Source organism: Oryx dammah, unplaced genomic scaffold (genome assembly GCF_014754425.2).
Source record: "Oryx dammah isolate SB20612 unplaced genomic scaffold, SCBI_Odam_1.1 HiC_scaffold_10, whole genome shotgun sequence".
NCBI lineage: Eukaryota > Metazoa > Chordata > Mammalia > Artiodactyla > Bovidae > Oryx > Oryx dammah.
The window spans coordinates 82,144,866-82,167,364 of NW_024070194.1; the positions used below are offsets into that span (position 1 = coordinate 82,144,866).

General features: G+C 39.6%; 1 protein-coding gene across 1 annotated transcript in view; it reads left to right on the forward strand.

Annotated features, from left to right (window-relative positions):
- LOC120869201 (F-box only protein 16-like) overlaps positions 1 to 22,499 on the forward strand; it is a 28,989-nt gene extending 6,490 nt beyond the window's left edge. Inside the window, exons 3-5 of the mRNA XM_040248326.1 lie at positions 12,323 to 12,469; positions 18,176 to 18,340; positions 22,215 to 22,499. Coding sequence (XP_040104260.1) covers positions 12,323 to 12,469; positions 18,176 to 18,340; positions 22,215 to 22,451 — 549 coding nt within the window. The 3' untranslated portion in view covers positions 22,452 to 22,499. The remainder of the gene's footprint in view (positions 1 to 12,322; positions 12,470 to 18,175; positions 18,341 to 22,214) is intronic.

Sequence of the window (22,499 nt, forward strand, 5' to 3'; positions counted from 1 at the left end):
AAAAAAATTGAAGTAAATTTAGAACAAAAACAAAGAAAACTTTAATTGAGCCCCAGTTATCCCATGGATGGAGGAGCCTGGTAGGCTGCAGTCCATGCGGTCACTAAGAGTCGGATGCGACTGAGTGACTGCACTTTCACTTTTCACTTTCATGCATTGGAGAAGGAAATGGCAACCCACTCCAGTGTTCTTGCCTGGAGAATCTCAGGGACGGGGGAGCCTGGTGGGCTGCTATCTATGGGGTCGCACAGAGTCAGACACGACTGAAGTGACTTAGCTTAGCTTAGCTTACATGGCCAGAGATGGCAAGAGATACAGAGTTCCTGCTTAGAAAGAAAGATCTTAGGGACTTCCCTGGTGGTCCAGTGGCTAAGACTCTTTGCTCCCAGGGCTGGGGCCCAGGTTCTATCACTGGCCAGGGAATTCAGTCCCACCTACTGCAACTAAAGACCTTGTGTGCTGCAACTAAGACCCAGCACAGCCAAATTAATAAATATTTTTAAAAAGATTTAGGAGATGAGAAGGCGGAGTGTCTACCAGCTCTGCTTCACGTCCATAACCAACTGGTCTCTTCATCCAGACTCCTCTTCTCCTTTGACTTGTGCACATCCAGCTCCACGTTCTCAGTTCACACACTCACCCCCCTTCGCCTGGCACATTGCACTAACCACTCAGCTGGTTTCACTGTCTCTAATCCATCCTCTATTCTGGTCCCAGAACGATCTTTCTAAAATACCAAACTAATCCTATGAAGCAAAAGTGATAACAGAGTGCTCCAAAGGATAAATTCCACCCCACCCACCATGCATAGTACTGAGGACCCTTCATGTGTGTTAGTCACTGAGTCATGTCTGACTCTTGGAGACCCCATGAACTATAGCCGGCCAGGCTCCTCTGTCTGTGGGATTCTCCAGGCAAGAATACTGGAGTAGGTTGCCATGACCTCCTCCAAGGGATCTTCATGACCCACAGATCGAACCCAGAGTCCTTTATATCACCTGCATTAGCAGGTGAGTTTTCTTTTTTTAATTTATTTTGTTGCAATTTTTGTTGAAGCATGTGAACCCTTAGTTGCAGTATGTGGGATCTAGTTCCCTGACCAGAAATCAAACCCAGGCCCCCTGCATTGGGAGCATGGAGTCTTAGCCCCTGGACCACCAGGGAAGTCCCAGCAGGTGAGTTCTTTAACACTGGCGTCACCTGGGAAGCCTGAATAGCTTTTGTCAAATTTTATGAGAATTTCTAGGGAATTCCCTGGTGGCCCAGTGGCTCAGAGTCTGTGCTCCCAATGCAGGGGGCCTGGGTTCCATCTGTGTTCAGGAAACTAGATCCCACATGCTGCAAGAGTTTGCATGCTGCAGCTAAAGAACCCACATGGCACAACTAAGACCCAGTGCAGTCAAATAAATAAAAATGTTTAAAAATTTCATGATAATTTCTAGATGAGCAATGATAAGAGAAATAACAATTTCTATTAGAAATGATATTTATTTTGTTGTTCAGAACTCCCATTTTATCACACCCCCCCCTTTTTATTTTGGTTTAGTTAGGTTCTAGTTTGGAGTAAAAGTATTTTCAAAAACCTTAGCCTGCCATATGTGAAATGGATAGGCAATGGAATTTGCTGCATGGCTCAGGAAACTCACACAGGGGCACTGTATCAACATAGAGGGGTAGTGTGGGAGGAAGAGGGGAGGGAGGTTCAAAAGGGAGGGGATATATGCATACCTATGGCTGATTCATGTTGAGGTTTGACAGAAAACAACAAAATTCTGTAAAGCAAAATCCTTCAATAAAAAAACAATTAAAATTAAAAAACTGTCAAATCACTATGTTGTATATCTGAAACTAACATTATATTATATGTCAATTATAATTCAATAAAAAATATAATGCAAATTAAAAAAATCTTGGCCCATGTATATACCCATATGTATGTGAATGAATGTATCAGTACTTAGACACACACATGGAATTTGCATATGTATACAGCAAACTGTTAATAGTGTGTGCACATGTGCTCAGTCTTGTCCGACTCTTTGCAATTCCACAGACTGTAGCCCTCCAGGCTCCTCTGTCCATGGAATTTTCCAGGCAAGAATATTAGAGTGGGTTGCCATGCCCTCCTCCAGGGAATCTTCCCATCCCAGGGATTAAACCCACGTCTCTCTATGTCCAAGCGGGAAGAGAGGAGGGAGCAGGACAGACCAGGAGTTTGGGGTTGGTAGATGCAAGCTATTATATTTAGAATGGCAAAGCAACAAGCTCCCACTGTATAGCACAGGCAACTATATCTAGTATCCTGGAACAAACCATAATGAAAAAGAACATTAACAAAGGAATGTATATAAATCTATATATCCATATCTAAGTTACTTTCACACTTCCTCAAAGGAAACACAGTCTCAATGACCATTGTCCATGATCAAAGTGCAGTAAGTTCACTCTTTATGAATGAGTTCTGTTCCAAAAGCGAATTCATAGGTCCAATTTGATCGTAAATCCAACACAGTCAGCCTTGGTACCTAACTAACACAACTGGGTACACCCCACTGTTTGTAAGCTTGCTTCCAGACATCCTGGGCTTGAAATTAAAAACCGCTCTACTGTACTGTAAAGTACACAAAAGCACAGCCACCTGTAGAGGATGGACACATGTGACCGTGCACGCCAGACACATGAACTAATGTGATTGGACATGCAAACACACATTTGCATCATTGAAAGTTTGAAACTCAAATGTTTGTATGAGGGGACTTACTCTATCCATCTCTGGCTAATGTGTATTACTCATCAAATTCCTCTACAGTCTCATTGAGAGTCTCTTCCACCCGAGAGAACTGGAAACATGGTCATACAAAAATGTGTACACTAATGTTCACAGTGGCATTATTCATAATCGTCAAAAAATGTAAACACCCAAACGTCCATTTGGTGGTGGGCATGTTGCACAACACTGGGAGTGCGCATCATGTCACTGAACTGGACACTTAAAAATGGTTCAATTTTAAAAAGCATGGGCAAGAAACAAGAATGAAGTGCTGATATATGCTACAACATAGATAAACTCTGAACATAGTATGCTGAGTGAAAGAAACCAGACACCGAAGCCATCTAGTATATGATTGCATTTATATGAAATACTCAAAATAGACAGATCCATACAGACAGAAAATAGATGAGTGGTTTCTAGGGGCCAGGGAGCGGGGGAGGAGTGACTGACTGGAATGGGTATGGAATTATTTTGGGGGTAATGAAAACGTTCTGAAATTAGACAGTAGTGCTGGCTTTACAGCCTTGTGAATACACGAAAATGCTGGGTGGTGTGGTGTATGAATTGTTCCTTAATTTAAAAAAACAATTCAGGATCCCTTTAAAAAAAATATGCTTTGATTTCTTTAACTCTAGATGTATATAATGAACTTGAAATAGTCCATCTTTAAAGCATACAGTCAAAGCCTTCTTTCCTTTTAAGGGAGCATCTTTGCCCCAGAATATAGCAGTAGACAGAATATCCTACCCTGTGAGTTACTGAGATTCATTTTCCCGTATGTCTTAGTCCATTCCAGGTGCTATAACAAAACACTGGTGGGGGCGGGGGCTTATAAACAGCAGAAAATTTGTTTCTCATAGTTCTAGAGGCTGGAAAGTCCAAGATCAAGGTGCTAGCAGACTCAATGTCTGGTGGGAAACTGCTTTCTGGCTCAGAGACTCTCCGTGTGTCTTTACATAACAAAAGGGCTAACAGGTCACTCTGTAGTCTCTTTAATAAAGGACACTAAACCCACTCATGAGGGCTTCCCTGGTGGCTCAGTGGTAAAGAATCCGCCTGCCAATCAGGAAACTCTGGTTCGCTCTCTGCGTCAGGAAGAGCCCCTGGAGTAGGAAGTAGCAACCCACTCCAGTATTCTTGCCTGGGAAATCCCATCAACATAGAAGCCTGCAGGCTACAATCCATGGGGTCACAAAGAGTCAGACAAAACTGAGCGACCGAGCATGGATGCTTGCAATCCCATATATGAATCCTCACCCTCATGACCTAATCCTCTCAAAGGCCCTACCTACCTCCCTGGGTCATTACCACAGGGTTAGGGTTTCAATTTAGGAATTAGGGGTGACATAAACATTCAATCCATCATAAAGCTCTGTATCTTACTGTTCTTGTTTGTCTGATTTAGTCACCACTTCTTTTTTTGTGCTGGTCTACAAGCTCCAGTCTAAAGATATTTACTAACCTAAAGAAGGAAAAAAAAAGTCATGTACACAGTATTTCTGGAAGACTTTACATATCCCCTGGAGAAAGAAATGGCAACCCATTCCAGTATTCTTTCCTGGAAAACCCCATGGACAGAGGAGCCTGGCAGGTTACAGTCGTGGGGTTGCAAAGAGTTGGACATGACTGATCGACTTCACTTTACTTTTACAAGAAAAGGGGCAATATGGATTTCTTTCAGACAGGAAAACTGTCTAAAGGGTGGAAGAGACTCTTACCTAGAGAGCCTTTTGTGTCTTTTGAATTTTTAATCATGTGAATGTTTTTAATCATGTGAGGGTAATATCTATTCAAAATAATAATAAAATTTTATAAAATAAATTCACTAAAAATGGCAAAATGAGAAATACCCTAAATTTAAAATCTAGCTAAGTTTTTTTCATATTGTATTTGTGTTTTTAAACTAACTTTGTTACCAATAACTTAAAAAAGACACTTATAAAAAAAGCAAATAGATAAAAAGGGACATATTTAAAATGACTATATGTGCATTTTCATTCTACTTGCTATGAATGGAAATCCCTAAATTAATATAACCAGGGCTAATGTTCAGGCAGAATTCATTGGTATGGCTGACCAGCCTGTCTATTTTGATTGGTTTGTAGCATTGGTTAAACATTTTTAATATCACCCTGGATAAAATTCAAGGTCTTCAAACTTTTTAAAAGATGTTGTTAATTCTTTTCTTTTACCATAACTAATAGAAGCGTATATTTCAAAGGTCACTGATATTTGCAAAGATCACTAGTTATCTCTCTACTGCAATCAGCCAAACTACAGGGTCAGGCATGGTTTTACCATGCTCCTTGTTGTACATTGCTTGATGCTATCAGGCATTTAATAAATATTTTCTAAATTAATAAATGATACTCAGTGGTTTTTCTCTTTTGCCCAACAACAAACTTATTCCATAAATTCACTAGATCATATGGTAATCTTTATACCTCCATGAAAGCCACAGGAATTAAGTTTGAAGGGGATATTTCCAGTTTATTTTTATTCAGTTTTCTCTGTTTTAGGTTTTAGGCTTTATTTGTCTGTGTTTTATGAACAACATAACAGATTGATAGCATAAGGAATGCATTTTCAATAAAAAAAGAAAGGAGAGAAGCATACAGGTTTTTAAAAACTTTCCTTTATTCATGGCTGTGCTGAGTCTTCCCGCTGCAAGGCTTCTTTCTAGTGGTGGTGCACAAGCTTTTCATTGCCATGGCTTCTCTTGTTGCAGAGACTGGGCTCTAGAGCCTTCTTGTCTAAGTTGTGGTGCATGGGATCAACACAGGCTCAGTAGTTGTGGCACACGGGCTTAGTTGCTCCGCTGCATGTAGGATCTTCCCAGATCAGGGATCAAACCCATGTTACCTGCATTGGCAGGTAGATTCTTTACCACTGAGCCACCAGGGAATCCCAAGGATACTGATTTTTAAACTTAGCATTACTTGGGATTTTCATTGTAGGAGTCAAGTATTGGCTTTAAAGCTCAATCTCATATTAGAAGTAAAGTCACTTTTAAAAACAATCTGGATAGTAAGGGGCAAGATGTAATGTGAAACCTATTCAATGATAGACAATCCAAAAAGTGTTTTATATTTAGCCATGTGTGCATGCTCAGTCGTGTCTGACTCTTTTGCGACTCCATGAACTGTAGCTGCCAAGTTCCTCTGTCCATGGGATTTTCCAAGCAAGAATATTGCAGTGGGTTGCCATTTCCTTCTCCAGGGGATCTTCCCAACCCAGGGATCAAAACCAGGTCTCCTGCATTGCAGACAGATTCTTTATCAGCTGAGCCACCAGTAAAGCCCAGGATAATATAACCAAAAAGCAAAAAAAAAAAAAAATAACAGTCTCTTCCTTCATCTTGACCTTACTGCCTGAGAACTTTCCTTTCCTTGCCCATTTGGTGTGAGATGAGTCATGCTGATGCCCTAGCAATGGTCCTCACATCTTGAAAGTGCAGCAGGAATCCTTGTAGCAACTACTCTGAAAATGGGATTTTCACAACCCTATTGTCAAGAAATCCTGAAAGGCATTAAAAGTAACTATAAAATATAATTATGATATTATATAAGATAGTATTGTTGCTGTTTAGTCACTAAGTCGTGTCTGAGTCTTTTGCGACCCCGTGGACTGCAAACCCATCAGGCTCCTCTGTCCGTGTGATTTCCCAAGTAAGAATACTGGAGCCAGTTGCCATTTCCTTCTTCAAGGGATCTTCCTGACCCAGGGATTGACCCCCTGTCTCCTGCTTGGCAGGCGTATTCTTTTCCACTGAGTCACCAGTGGTGGTCATATAAGATAGTATAGCATAAAATAATATAGCACAATGTCATATACTAATTATATGACATTAATATTAAAAAGGAACTAATTGTAAAATGAGGTATCATACATGGTACTAGGATAAGAAGACGGTCCTAGCTGCTCCCCTGCCTCACACGTTAGATCCCTGGCTATGATGGTATGGCTCTTTTTTCTTGAAGAGCTGAAGCAAGAGATGTTGGACAGATATATATATATATATATATATATATATATATATATATATATACTACTGCTGCTGCTGCTGCTGCTGCTAAGTCGCTTCAGTCATGTCCGACTCTGTAACCTACAGTGGAAAAGAATCTAAAACAGAATGTGTGTATGTGTGTGTGTGTGTGTGTATACATATATAAATCACTATGCTAGATACCTAAAACATTGTAAAATAACAATGCTTCAATTTAGAAATTTTTTTAAAAAAGAGAAAGATACTGGGCAGTTACCAAATTCATGTACAGTTAATTCTTCCATGGATTATCTACTTTTGGGATTATCCCAGCACCTTTTAAAGTCCAAGGGGATTTTCCCCAGCTGTTAAGCATTCTTCTCAGTCATCTACCTTCAACTGGTAGAAGTTCAAGGATTGCAAATTCATTTTCTATTAGACTAAATAAACACAATTAGAAAGGAGAAACCCCCAAGGCAAAGAACACCTATCAAAGCCAAATATAAATTATCTTTGACTGTTATAATCAGGGAAATAAATGAGAAACCAATATAATTATCTTTTTAATCTCTAGAGGAAAAGGTTTGAATGTTTTCTTTTATAGATTTCTTCAGCGAGTTACAATCCTAATGTTCTTTTATATTATTCTAAATCACTGTTCTTCAATCTGAGCCTGTTCTCTTCTTCTGGGCATCCATGACAATAACTGAGCTGACCTCAATCCTTGCAAATGTGCTTCCTGTCCTTGTTAATGTAGAAACATGCTAACTTTATGCTTTGTAATTTAATTATTGTATATCTAATTATTTACCCCTCATGCTTATTACTTTTAACATCACTATGATATTTTATAACAGGGGTCCCCAACCTCTGGGCCACAGACCTATTGGTACCTCTCATCAGATCAGCAGTGGCATCACATTAGAAATAAAGTGCACAATAAATGTAATGCTGTAGTTTTTCCACTGGTCATGTGTGGATGTGAGAGTTGCACCATAAAGAAGGCTGAGCTCCAAAGAATTGATGCTTTTGAACTGTGGTGTTGGAGAAGACTCTTGAGAGTCCCTTGAACTGCAAGGAGATCAAACCAGTCAATCCTAAAGGAAGTCAGTCCTGAATATTCACTGGAAGGACTGATGCTGAAGCTGAAACTCCATACTTGGGCCGGCTCATTAGAAAAGACTGATGCTGGGAAAGATTAAAGGCAGGAGGAGAAGGGGACGACAGAGGACCAGAGGGTAGGAAAACATCACTGACCCAATGGAAGTGACTGTGAGCCAGCACCAGGAGATGGCGAAGGACAGGGAAGTCTGGCATGCTGCAGCCCGTGGAGTTGCAGAGTCGGACATGACTGAGCAACTGAACTACATAAAATGTAATGCACTTGAATCACCCCAAAGCCATCCCTCCCTGCCTGTTCCCCCAGTCTGTGGAAAAATTCTCTTCTATGAAACTGGTCCTTGGTGCCAAAAAGTTTGGGGACCACTGTTTATAATATTAGCTACCATGAGTACAATGAGTCATACACTCTTTTAGGAATTTTATACATATTTTCATTTATTTAATCTTCCCAGTAACTCTAAATTTAGATATAATTATTCAATCAATGTATAAAGGAAGAAATTAAGAGATTCTTTGTGAGACGCTGAATACCCTCACTCCCAAAGCCCCCATGCGTCCTTAATGCCATATTTTCTCTTATCATGTTGCGGAGCTGATTCACTATTGTGAGGCATTTGGGGTTATTTCTGATTTACTGTAGTGATAATTATATCCCATAAAAATTTCTTCCCTAATCATCCTGGGTCCCCACGTAGCTCAGTTTCTACAGAGTAGCTCGTAGCACTGCCCAAAGTAATTTTAAAGATGAATACCAATTTTCATGTTGTCTCTCAAAGAAAAATCACAGGGGATCCAGTTCAGAACTCATAACACTACTTACCAGACCCCCTTTCTTCATTTCCCAGTTCTCTCACACTGTATAACTGCTGGAAAGGCAGTTACAGTCTGAACTGCCACAAACTGCCTACACACCAAAACCCTGCAGCTCTCCTGTCTCCATATGCCCCCTACTGGCTCCTTGTTTTAGAGATCACCGCAGCATCGTGGGCTGGTCCTTCCCCTGGCCCTCGCCACTCTGGTCTGGCATCCCTATCATTCTAACAACCCATCCTCAAACGAAAGAAATCTCATTTTATGTTAGTTAGAAATATGGACTGTGCAGAAACAGGCCGAGAGGAAATCTGGGAACATTCATACATGAATACGTTTTATTCACTTATTTGAAAGTTAAGGTTTCTGATGGTTTGTTTTTTTTTTTTTTTTTTTCATTTTAGAGTCCCACCTCCCCCTTGAATGATAGTGTCCAAAGTGAGATTGATGAGCACTGAAAAGATCTGGTAACAGTGACTAGTTTTTGTTTTATTTAAAATTCTTTGGTTTGGCTGCACTGGGTCTTTGTTGCAGCACCCAGACTTTCTCTAGTTGTGGCATGTGGGATCTTAGTTCCCCCGAGCAGGTATCAACCCTAGTCCCTTGCATTGGAAGGCAGATTCTTTTTATTGATTTGTCCATGGCTGAGCTGGGTCTTCGTTGCTGTGTGCGGGCTTTCTCTAGTTGTCGTGAGCATGGGACCACTCCTCTCTCCTTGCAGTACGCGGTCTTCCTACTGCAGTGGCTTCTCTTGTTCAGAGCACAGGCTCCAGGGTGCTTGGGCTTCAGTCGCTGTGGCGTGTGGGCTCAGTAGTCGTGGCTCTCAGGCTTACTTGCCTTGCAGCATGTGGAATCATCCCAGACCAGGGACGGAACCCAAGTCCACTGCACTGGCGGATTCTTAACCACTGGACTTCCAAGGAAGTCCCACAGTGACTGGTTTTAATCAAGAAATTAATTTTTAAAAAACTAATTAAAAAAATAGATCCTATGATTACAAAGAAGTTGACTTGTCATAAGGCTTGTCAAAAATACATTTTTACTTTATATGCCCCCCCCCTTTTTTTTTTTAGGGCTTCCCTGGTGGCTCAGATGATAAAAGCATCTGCCTGCAATGTGGGAGACCTGGGTTTGATTCCTGGGTCAGGAAGATCCCCTGGAGAAGGAAATGGCAATCCACTCCAGCACTCTTGACTGGAAAATCCCATGGATGGAGGAACCTGATAGGCTACAGTCCATGAGGTCGCAAAAAGTTGGACACGACTCCACTTTCACTTTCATGCCTTTTTAGGTGGTCAATGTATTTTATGATTAAAACTAAAGTATTATAAAATTCTGATTACTTTATAATAACTAGCAAATATCTATTGGTGAAATACAATAACGTATAAAATACAAGTAGCCCCAAACTTTCCTGTTTTCTCTTCTCTAATGGACTAAAGAAGAAAAACAGAAATTTATTTATTTATTTTGTTTTTTTTTTTTAAAAACAGAAATTTAGACTCTGATAACAACTCCTTCTGCTGCTAGCTGTTCCCATAAGAACCTTTCTTTAGATTTTGACCAGCTCTCATGCTCTCATCTTCGATCACTAATCTTGGGACTGGTTTGGGGTCATCACTGGGGAAAACTGTGAAGTAACCCAAGCATTTGTTTGGTATGCCCCAGATTGCTTTGGCATGTACTTCCTGTCTCTGGCACTCTTTTTTTTTCCAGGTCCTCCTACCAATTTTTCCTTTCCAACCATATCAATCACTTACATATTAGTAGGACTTTAACTCGGAGAAGGCAATGGCACCCCACTCCAGTACTCTTGCCTGGAAAATCCCATGGGTGGAGGAGCCTGGTAGGCTGCAGTCCATGGGGTCACTAAGAGTCAGACACGACTGAGCGACTTCACTTTCTCTTTTCACTTTCATGCATTGGAGAAGGAAATGGCAACCCGCTCCAGTGTTCTTGCCTGGAGAATCCCAGGGATGGGGGAGCCTGGTGGGCTGCCGTCTATGGGGTCGCACAGAGTCAGACACGACTGAAGTGACTTAGCAGCAGCAGCAGCAGGACTTTAACTGGGGCTTCCCAGGTGGTGCTAGTGGTAAAGAATCCACCTGCCAATGCAAGAGACCCAAAAGACGCAAGTTCGATCCCTGGGTCGGGAAGATCCCTTGGAATAGGAAATGGCACCTCATCCCAGTATTCTTGCCTGGAAAATTCCATGGAGGAGCCTAGCGGGCTCAGCAAAGAGTTAGACAAGAGTGAGTGACTGAGAACACACACACACACACACACACACACACACACAGGACTTTAACCCTTCTCAGAGATATTTGTTTGTATTGCCTTATCTCTAATTGTGAATGCAAAGGTTTGTTTATGGTCCTGGAGTTTTAATCACTAATGAGTTGATGTAGAAACTGTGGGGGGAGACTGACTGCCCAGGTGTCTTCTCTTAAGGTTGTACAGACAGTCCATGGCTTAAGATGCTTGGCTTAGTAACCTTTTGGCTTTACAGTGATGCAAAATTGATAGATGTTCAGTAGACACCATATTTAAAATTTTGTATTTGGGTTTTTTTGGAGGGGTGGCTAGCCATGTGCAGTAGGATACTCATTTATGGTGCTGGGCAGCCAGTGAGCCACAGCTCCCAGTCAGCCACTCGGTCACAAGAGTACAGGCCAAATACACTTAAAACCATCAGTACCCAGACAGCCATGCTGGTTTCACATCACTGTGCTTGTGTACATGCCAAGTTGCATCAGTCGTGTCCAACTCTGTGCAACCCCATGGACTGTAGCCCACCAGGCTCTTCTGTCCCTGGAACTCTCCAGGCAAGAATACTGGAGTGGGTTGCCATTCCCTTCTCCAGGTGTAGTGGTCAATAAATTACATGAACTAGTCAATGCTTTATTATAAAATAGGCTTTGTGGTAGATGATTTTGCCCAACTATAAGTTCTTGTGAGGGCTTCCCTGGTGGCTCAGTGATAAAGAATACCCCTGTCAATGCAGGAGACTCAGGTTTGATCCCTGGGTGGGGAAGATCCCATGGAGGAGGGCATGGCAACCCACTCCACTATTCTTGCCTGGAGAATCCCATGGACACAGGAGCCTGGTGAGCTACAGTCTATGGGGTCGTGAAACAGTTGGACATGACTGAGTGACTAAACAGCAACTAGCATCAGGGTTCATATAAGCATTCTGAGCACGTTAAGGTAGACTGGGCTAAGCTAGGATATTTGGTAGGTTAAGTGTATTATGTGCATTTTAAATTTATGATATTTTCAATTTATGATGGATTAATTGGGATATAGCCCCATCAGAAGTTAAAGATCTACATTTTACAAGTCTGTATATATTCTCAGTTTATGACTATGGACCACCTCCCAGATTTTTCTGTAATTCCAAGTTTTGAGATCAAGTGCACGTCTATGTCCACACCAGCCTTGCTTGGGCTCACACACACAAATGTGAGAAAGAAGAGGTAGGTGGCAAAACATGGGTGTACTTGTTAGGGAAGGAAATGCATGCAACTCATTAAAAATAAGTTACTATGCTCACTTTCTATGCAGTTCTTTATCTCTTTCATAATGCGTCTCTGGTGTCAGACTAAACCTGGAGCTTTTTTTTTTTTCCCCAGTTTGACAAATGGACGGACACTCAGAGAAGAAGATTCCTGACAGTCCTGTTAGAACGCTGCTCCCTGTCACAGCAAAAGTTCTGCTGTCAAAAGCTTCAGGAGAAAATTCCAGCAGAAGCTCTGGATTTTACTACCAAGCTCCCAAATGTGTTATCTTTATACATCTTTTCTTTCCTGGACCCCCGAAGCCTTTGTTGCTGTGCACAGGCACAGATAAAGAAGCAGGGTTCGATGTTTTGTAAAGACAGCCTAGAAAACACTGAAACTTGAGGGAAAAAAGAAAGCATGCATACAAAACTGAGCACCAACAAGACGCTCACCACATTTCATCTGCACAGTTTGGATTGGCCCCATCTCTTTGTGTCTGGCTGTGCACTTAGTGCTCAAAGGGGAGAAAAAGTAAGCCATCGCTAAGTGTCCGTAAAATAGTATTAGCCAGTTGGGGAAATATATACATATGTATATAATGGTTCATCATCAGAATAGTCTTATATTGCACAGCAAAGGACCATAGTAAAACTTAAAGTGTAGAGTTCAGGCCACTCATAAATAGAAAAGCATGAAATAAGTGCTAATGTGATAAACACAGAAGCATGTGAGACTAAATGAGTTCAGAGGGGTCACACGTGCTCACAGGCTGGAAAAGCATCTGACCATTATTTTCTTACAAATAATTTCCTGGTGTATTCAAGTATATTTTTTAAGATATAAAATTGACAGTCATTTTGTTGATTTCTTTTCATAGTCTGGAAAGACCAGATATTACCTGTTACTGTGCATTCATATGGCAACTTTAGTTTTTAAAATTAAGAAAATGAAAAAAAAAGAAAATGAATGCAGTAAGATAGATGATGTATTTAATAACTGGTGTTGGGACAATCAGGCAGTATCCAGAAAAAAATTCTAGAAGGATAAAAGATTGATATGAAATTATGGGAAACCATTCCCTACTCAAAGGAGGGAATTCCCTGGTCCAGTGGTTAAGTCTCTGCTTTTTCACTGCTGAGGGCAGAAGTTCAATCCCTGTTTGGGGAACTAAGATCCTGTAAGCCATCAGGCATGACTAAAGGGGAAAAAATGTAATTAAAGGAAATCTAGGGAAGGAAGACTTTGTGAGTAATCTATAATATTCAGAGCCTCAAAAGAAAATGTATAACTTAAAATCTTGCTTTATTTATTTTATATATTTTGTATATATATTATATATGCTTTATAAATAAAGAAAGCAAGATTTTAAGTTGTGATTATAAAAGTTAAAATTTTCTCCATTGAGAAGAAAACTGTAAATAAATACTGATGGTAAACAGGAGGGAGCTCCCTGGGAGTGGTTAGGACTCAGTGATTTCACTGATGACGGCTTAGGTTCATCCCCTGGCCGGGAGACCATGAACCCACAAGCTGCTGCAGTGTGGCCCCCCAAAATTGAAATAAATGGGGGGAAAATATATTGCCAGCAAAGGGGTAACTTTCTTATTTTTTAAAGAATGACTATAAATCTACATTAAGAAGAAAAAAAAGCAAAGCCTAGCAGAAAAATGAGCAAAGGAAGTGAACAAATAGTTCACAGAAAGAAAAGAAGATGTTTCTAAAATAGATAAAATGCTTAGCCTCATTTTCATGCCATCATTTGTGACTCAGATGGATTGAGTTTCTTTTTTTCTTTTTTTAGTTTCTTTTTTAATGATAACATTTTATATTGTTAGGGTTGTTGGGAAACAAGCACCTTCATATGTTGCACCTTCATGGATAAATTGATGCAAACACCAAGGAGAGCAATTTGGTAGTACTCAATTTTTAAATAAAGATTCCTGGACATTCCCTGGCGATCCAGGGGCTTTCACTACCAAGGGTGTGAGTTTGATCCCTGGTCGGGGAACTGAGATCCTGCAAGCCATGCGACATGGCTAAAAACTTAAAAAAATTTTTTAATTAAAAAAAATAAGATTACCTTTGGCCAGTAGTTCCACTTCTTGGAATTTGTCTGATGGGTATACTTCAACACATGCAAAATTTATGTCCATGTAAGAATATTGCATCATTGTAGTAGCAAAAGGTTGGAAACAATGAAAATGTCTGCTAATAGCAGACTGGTTGCAACTATCTCCTCAATATATCATCAATGAAACAGCAAAGGTGCAGAATTATCCTACCACTTTGGAAGAATAAAGAATGTATCCATATCTGTTGCTTTTCTGGAATGGCACACAAGAAGTCAGTAACAATGCTTACAGTCAGGGAGGGAAATGAATGGCTAGATGACAAGGATGAGAGGCTTTTTTTTTTCTTTTTTTTACTGTGTGCCCCTTGGTATTTTTGAATTTACTATTGATGTACACATATTATTCTAAAATTGAAACAATTTTTTTTAAAAAAACATAGTGTTTTAAATGCCCAGTAATAGAGTATCATTCCACCATATAATGAATTATTAGGCAGTCATTAGAAAACATGTTTTGGAAGAACAGAGATGCTTCTTATGTGTAAAATGAAGAAAGCATGATTTTAAATTGCATGCAGTTTCCCAATTTTACTTTCATATATACCTGAAAAGCAGAAAGGAAAATAACTCTACCAGCTTGTTGATAATGCTTGGTCATCTCTGATTGACAGGGTTCTGGGTGTTGTTTTTCTTCAGGTTTCTTAGAATTTTCCATGTTTTTTACAATAAGAATGTTATCATTCCAGGGAGATGTGATACAAAATAGATAATCTTATCATCTATGTGTACCATATGTCAATCTTGGTAGATTTCTGCATTGTATTTTATTTCCCAGAACTGACTGTGAGGCAATTGTTCTTTAGCTAGATTTAAAGTAAACGATAAAGTCATTGCACCAAGATGAGTTTTGAGCTGTTTAAAAATGTGGTAGGGGTTGTCTTACAGTTTTGAAAGAGCATACCTACCCTCAACTTTCCTCATTCCTGTTTAGTTTTAAACAAACAAAAAGGAGCAAAAATCAAAAACAAAGCAAAATTTTATCTATCCCCAGGGCAGGGGAGGAACCCCAACTTAACTACCCAGGTCTAAACCCAATCTAAGTCAAAAGAGGAAAAGGGTGAGAATTGAGAAGAACTTTCTCCCCATCCCCTCCCTCCCAAACTCCACATCTTGATTGAATTAACTAACCATATGAGGATTAAGGGCAATGCAATTTCATTCTGGGTTGCACAAAGTGGTTGTGATCTCTGTTTCTGCCTGCAGTGTTGTATCAGATCTTCTAAGCTTTTTCCTCCATCTAGATCCTGAACCTACTGTTTCTCCTATTTGTGCCCCCTTCTGCTTCCCTCTCCCCTACATGTCTTATCTTCACCCATAAAATAATCCTGGACGTAATAGAAACTCCATACACGATGGAAGGAGGGAGGAAGAGAGACAGATAGATAAACGGATGGGTAGCAAGTTCCATTACAGAGTGTTCTGCTCCTTTTGGGGGCCCTCAAACATTATTTATTATTGAGTTAACCTTGAAAAAGAGGCTAGTTTTCCAAGGATGAAATGAATGTGAAGATTAGCTATCAGCTCTGCAATTCTTGATAAGAGATGTGGAATGCCTAGTCTCAACTTTATATATGGACTTGACTCTAGTTTCTACTAAGACTTATTTAAAACCTGGAATAAATTATTTTAAAAACTACTACACATAATAGGGTCACATCCACCATTTGCTGGATATGTAGGATTGACCATAATGCTAGGAAAATGGAATGTACAGAATACTTTTTAAAAAATGTATTAATCTGGCTGCACCAGGTGTCAGTTGCAGCACGTGTAATCCAGTTCCCTAACCGGGGATCAAACCCTGGACCCCTGCACTGAAAGCATAGAATCTTAGCTGCTAGATCACCAGGGAAGTCCCCAGGACAAATACTTAATGCTTTATTGAATCTTAAAGGTTATTTAGGACACACCAATATAGTATTAGTCATTGTGTTCCCTTTATATATTTAGTTAAATCATAAGAATGGAGGGAAAACAGAAGCATATCATGAAAAAAATAAGCAATGTGCCAACTGGAGTTTTCTGTAGCCTTCATACAACTTGCATACGCAGACTCCCAGAGATCCTTCAGTTCAGTTCAGTTCAGTTCAGTCACTCAGTAGTGTCTGACTCTTTGTGACCACATGAATCACAGCACACCAGGCTTCCCTGTCCATCACCAACTCCCGGAGTTTACCCAAACTCATGTCCCTTGAGTTTGCCATCCAACCATCTCATCCTCTGTTGTCCCCTTCTCCTCCTGCCTTCAATCTTTCCCAACATCAGGGTCTTTACAAATGACTCAGCTCTTCGCATCAAGTGGCCAAAGTAATGGAGTTTCAGCTTCAACATCACTCCCTCCAATAAACACCCAGGACTGATCTCCTTTAGGATGGACTGGTTGGATCTCCTTCCTGTCCAAGGGACTCTCAAGAGTCTTCTCCAACACCACAGTTCAAAAGCATCAATTCTTCGGCGCTCAGCTTTCTTTATAGTCCAACTCTCACATCCATACATGACTACAGGAAAAACCATAGCCTTAACTAGACGGACCTTTGTTGGCAAAGTAACGTCTCTGCTTTTTAATATGCTGTCTAAGCTGGTCATAACTTTCCTTCGAAGGAGTAAGCATCTTTTAATTTCATGGCTTCAATCATCATCTGCAGTGATTTTGGAGCCCAGAAAAATAAAGTCAGCCACTGTTTCCACTGTTTCTCCATCTATTTTGCCATGAAGTGATGGGACCAGATGCCATGATCTTAGTTTTCTGAATGTTGAGCTTAAAGCCAACTTTTTCACTCTCCTCTTTCATCAAGAGGCTCTTTAGTTCTTCTTTAGTTTCTGCCATAAGGGTGGTGTCATCTGCATATCTGAGGTTATTGATATTTCTCCCAGCAATCTTGATTCCAGCTTGTGCTTTCTCCAGCCCAGCATTTCTCATGATGTACTCTGCATATAAGTTAAATAAACAGGGTGACAATATACAGTCTTGATGTACTCCTTTTCCTATTTGGAACCAGTCTGTTTTTCCATGTCCAGTTCTAACTGTTGCTTCCTGACCTGCATACAGGTTTCTCAAGAGGCAGGTCAGGTGGTCTGGTATTCCCATCCCTTTTAGAATTTTCCATAGTTTATTGTGATCCACACAGTCAAAGACTTTGGCATAGCCAGAGTTCTTTAGGAAGTTCCAAAGTCTTATCTGAAGCTTACTTTCCCCATTTGCAAGGGGAGAATATTAATTATACTACCCTTCAGGTTGTGATGAGGATGGTTAATAGGTGCTTGATAAATATTAGTTGACTTGGATTCTGTCTGAATTAACATTAAAAAAAAAAGAAAAGAAAAGAAAAAGGGGTACCCAAAGCCAGTGCTCTGTGAGAACCTGGAGGGATGGGATGGGGAGGGAGGCGGAAGTGGTGTTCTGGTTGGAGGGGACACATGTATACCTATGGCCAATGTATGGCAAAACCATCATAATGTTGTAATTATCCTCCAATTAAAATAAAAAAATATATTCCTGCCTGATTAGGAAGCACTTCAGGTAAGAGGTAACTTGGTTGTGATTTGGAGGAAAAGGATCAAAAAGAAACTAATTGTGAATTCCAGGCCTGGTTTATCTAGTTAAAATTATGTTTGTTCTGATTCATTCATGAATGAATCCATGAATCCACTTCCTCAGTGGCTCAGTGGTAAAGAACCTGCCTGCAGTGCAGAGAAGTGGGTTCGATCTCTGGGTCAGGAAGATCCCTTGGAGGAGGGCATGGCAACCCACTCCAGAAAAAAAAAAAAAAGTTCTCTCAGTACCAGGGTGATGGCTCAAAACCTAGAGAAAGTGGACATGTAAACTGAATAGTTTTTTAACATTGTTTTTCCAGGTGAGCTGGCATTGGAAGAATTTAACTGAACTGGATCAGCTCTGGATGCTAAAATGTTTACAGTTTAACTGGTACATCAATGTCTCCCCAACTGCCTATGAGCAGGGTGTATGGAAGAAGCATTCTATTCAAATGGTGAAAGAACTCCATGTTACCAAGCCCAAGGTAAATTTGGGAAAAGAAGAATTACTAACATCATCTACTTAGGAATTCTAGAACTAAGTTGGAGAAGGCCATTGGTTCAAAAGAAATATACCATGACTTCAAAATTCCCTTGTTCTAAGAACTTAACAGCTCTTTTCAAGATATCCATGTTAGTTGAAAGCCATCTGACACTCACAAACCACAGTTCCACCCAAGTTATGACTTGGAGCTCCTCATTCTCTCCAAATTCCTGGATTTCTGTGTCTCTGATGCCTACAGTACACAATTCTGACACTGGGATTCTGTGGGTAATATGCAGTATTTATTACCTATGGGTCATCAAATTTTACTTAACTAATTCAAATTTTCTGTGATTCTACCAGGCAAACTGAAGTTTATGTTTCTATCATTAATAAAGAAAAGTTTGCAAAAATGAGTAATTAGGAAAGGGCATAATGGGCATATTAAAGTTCTTTTCACTTTAGAAACTAGCAATGTAAAGTCCTTACATGGAATCGTAAACAGTAAATAGTATGAGCATAAATTTTTCTAGTGGTTTTCTATGCATTGTAACCAATGTTTATGTTCATTCTTATAGTCACAGTTAATTAGATAACTTATGGGTAAATTTTATGAGCTTTTTCTTTATGGCATGAGCTATATACATGCAAAGCTGTGCATCATTTTGTATAATAGAAGAGTTCCTGAAAATTATGTGTAAATTACAATTTTAAAATTATTTTTAAAACCACATTGATTTTTTTTTATAGAAAAGGTGCAGTGAGTCCTTTTTGAATTGAAGAATCCTTTTGAAATATGAATAGTTGGCTCTTAACATGCTCATTTATGTTTCATTTTATTATGTTTACTTGAAGTAGAAACCCTCTACATTTAATACAGTAATAAACTACATAATTAATATTGTTATAATTACAATGATAAAAGCAGTCTTTCTGATTTCAATGATGGCTGTTCTTCATGAGAATTTCTTTTAAAAAGAAAAATGTAAAGTGCAGTGGTGGAAGAGTTATTTTAAAAATTACAATAGCTATGACTCCTTTTATCACAAGGCTTTCCTTAACTCTCATTCAAAGTCGCTCATAGGCAGGGAAAGGCTTCAATAGCTGAAGCGTAGGCTGTTCTGGGGCAGAGGAGAGAAAAGTGATTAACCAGGTTGTAGAATGAAAAAAGGTTTTGAGTATTGTATGCAATACTGATTTTAATACTTGGTCTTCAACAATAACTCTTTTTCCAGAAACTATTTATGCACTTCCCTGGTGGCTCAGACGGTAAGGAATCCACCTGCAATGCAGGAGATGCAGGTTTGATCTCTGGGTCGGGAGGATCCCCTGGAGAAGAGAATGGCTACCCACTCCAGTATTCTTGCCTGGAGAATCCCCATGGTTGGAGGAGCCTGGTGGGCTACAGTCCATGGGGTCATAAAGAGTCGGACATTATTGAGCAACTAACACACACACATTTTAAAATGATGAATAGTTCTGATACAAGAAAATTGCCACATTGTTGCTTAGTATTTAATTTCTTTAGGGAGTACTTTATTATAGTAAATTTCAGTTTTTCTATTAAAGAAAAAATTGGCAAATTAAACCCAGTAAGATATATATAAAAAAAATAATACATGATGACCAAGTGGGATGTATCCAAGGAGAGTAAGGTTGGCATAGTATTTAAAAATCAGTCCATGTAATTCACAGAATAAAAGAGAAAGGATGTCTGGTCATTTCAATATATGCAAACAAAAGTCTTTAAAATTTTTTCAACATTTAAGATTTTAAAAAGTCTCAAACGGCTTTGGGTAAAGGGAACAAAGTTTTTCTTTACTTAACAGAAAGTCATCAGTTTTCATTATTATCTATTCTGTTAATGGGTCAAATATTTTGTACTTTTCAGAATTAATGCTGTTTATTTTTGTACATAGTTACTAGCATTCATGCCTAAATTTTCTCCCCTGAAAATGCTTTTTTATTAAGATGTATTCTTTATTACCAGTGGTGTTAAACAAGACCTCTTCCAGCAAAAATAGATTTCATTCAATATAAACTCAGAAAAATGAAATGAATGTCCATCTTATTTAATTTATTTTTTTGGCCACCCCGTATGACTTGGGCTCTTAGTTCCCTGACCAGGGATCGAACTCCTGCTCCTCAGCAGTGAAAGTGTGGAGTCCTAACCACTGGACCACCAGGGGATTCCTCGAATGTCCATTTTAAGTGAGATTTGAACTGTGCTGTGCTTAGTTGCTCAGTCGTGTCCAACTCTTTTCAACCCCAGGGCCTGTAGCTCACCAGGCTCCTCTGTCCATGGAGATTCTCCAGGCAAGAGTACTGGAGTGGGTTGCCAGGACTCACACAAAACACTGAATACTAGTCTAGTAATGAGCCATCAATTATATAAAAGTAAAATTTCTTCTTACTCGACTACTTACAATCACTCACGACATCAGTAAATATGTATTAAATACTGTTATGTGCTAGCTGCTAAGGCTACAGTGGTCTTAACCCCACTTTCTGGGAGCCTAGTCTATGGCCCAGGACACAGACAAACAGATAATTACCACATTGAATACGAAGTACTATCCTGTAAGAAAAATATGTACAAAGAAAGAGCAGTTGAAACAAGGATAAGAAACTAACTGATTCTGCTTGGAGGAACTTGGGGAATTTTTAAATTTTCACAAACAATTTAAGCAAACCAATTTACTGAGCAAAGCTTCCCTAATCTCTTAAAGAACAAAAATTAAGCCTTTAATGGCTTCTCAACATAGCAGTACCTGTTCCCTTAGGCTACAACCGCATAAAAACCCTTATGAATTTTATATACAAGAAAACCAGACTTTCATTTTGGGCAATTAAAAAATAGACTTTCCAAAAAAAAAAAAAAAGACTTTCATTTCCCAATTCTTTAGAAATGGCTGAAGTTTTGATAATTGATAAAATCTATAGTTTACCCCTACATAATGGAAACTGTCTCTGTTTTAGATAGGGAGAACAAGGTACTGTTTTTAAGAACGTATATTTTTGTAACAAACTAACTTCAGTTGTGGAATAACTGTATAATGATATTGTAGGAGAGGTGGCAATACAGGATAGAGAAGTTCATTGTGTGGACTTGAAGCTGGAGAGTCCTGGATTCAAATTCTGACCCTGGGTCTTACTGCTTATGTCTTCATAGTAGTAGTGGAAAAATTAATCAGTTTATCCTATCTTCAGTTTTCTCTTCTGTAAAATGGAAGCAGTTACGATTACCTCTTAAAGTTATTATGAAGATTAAATAAAGTAATGTAGGAATGGGACTTTCCTGGTGGTCCAATGGTTAAGACACTGTGCTTCCAATGTAAGGGGTGCAGGTTCGATCCCTAGTAGGGGGAACAAAGATCGAGCATGCCTCACTGTATAACCCCCCTCAAAAAATAATAATGCAGGAATACTTCCTGAGACAGTGCCTGGCACATACAAGTACCTCTGGGTTGGTGGCTGCTGTGATCACTGCCACCATTATCAGTGCAATCATGGTGATGATGATAATGATTTTTTTAAAGGATTTATTTATTTATTCATTTTTGGTTGCAAAGGGTCTTTGTTATTGCCCTTGGGCATTCCCTAGTTGCAGTGAGCAGAGGCTATTCTTTACCTTCCATGCTCAGGATTTTTATTGCAATGGCTTTTCTTGTTGCAGAGCACAAACTCTAGAGCACTGGCTCAGTGGTTGTGGCACATGGGCATGTGGAATCTTCCTGGACCAGGGATTGAACCAGTGTCCCCTGCATTGGCAGGCAGATTCTTAATCACTAGACCACCAGGGAAGTCCATGTTCTTTGTTTTACTTTTGTTATTATTATACTGTTTTGAGAAAAGAAATAATTTTCTCCTTCTAGACACCTCCAAAAGATGGGTTTGTGATCACGGATGTTCAACCTATTAGAAGCAGTTCTCCAGGGGGAAAGCTGTCTCCTTCATCCACTTTCCGATCCTTTTCCTCTTTAAGAAAGAAGAACCACCCAGGGGAGAAAGAACTCCCACCCTGGAGGTCTTCTGACAAGCACCCGACTGATATCATTCACTTCAATTACCTGGACAATCGTGACCCCATTGAACACAGCTGGCAAGGGTAAGAACTGTGCCCTTCTCCACTTCTTTCCTTTTAGAAACAATTTACTGGC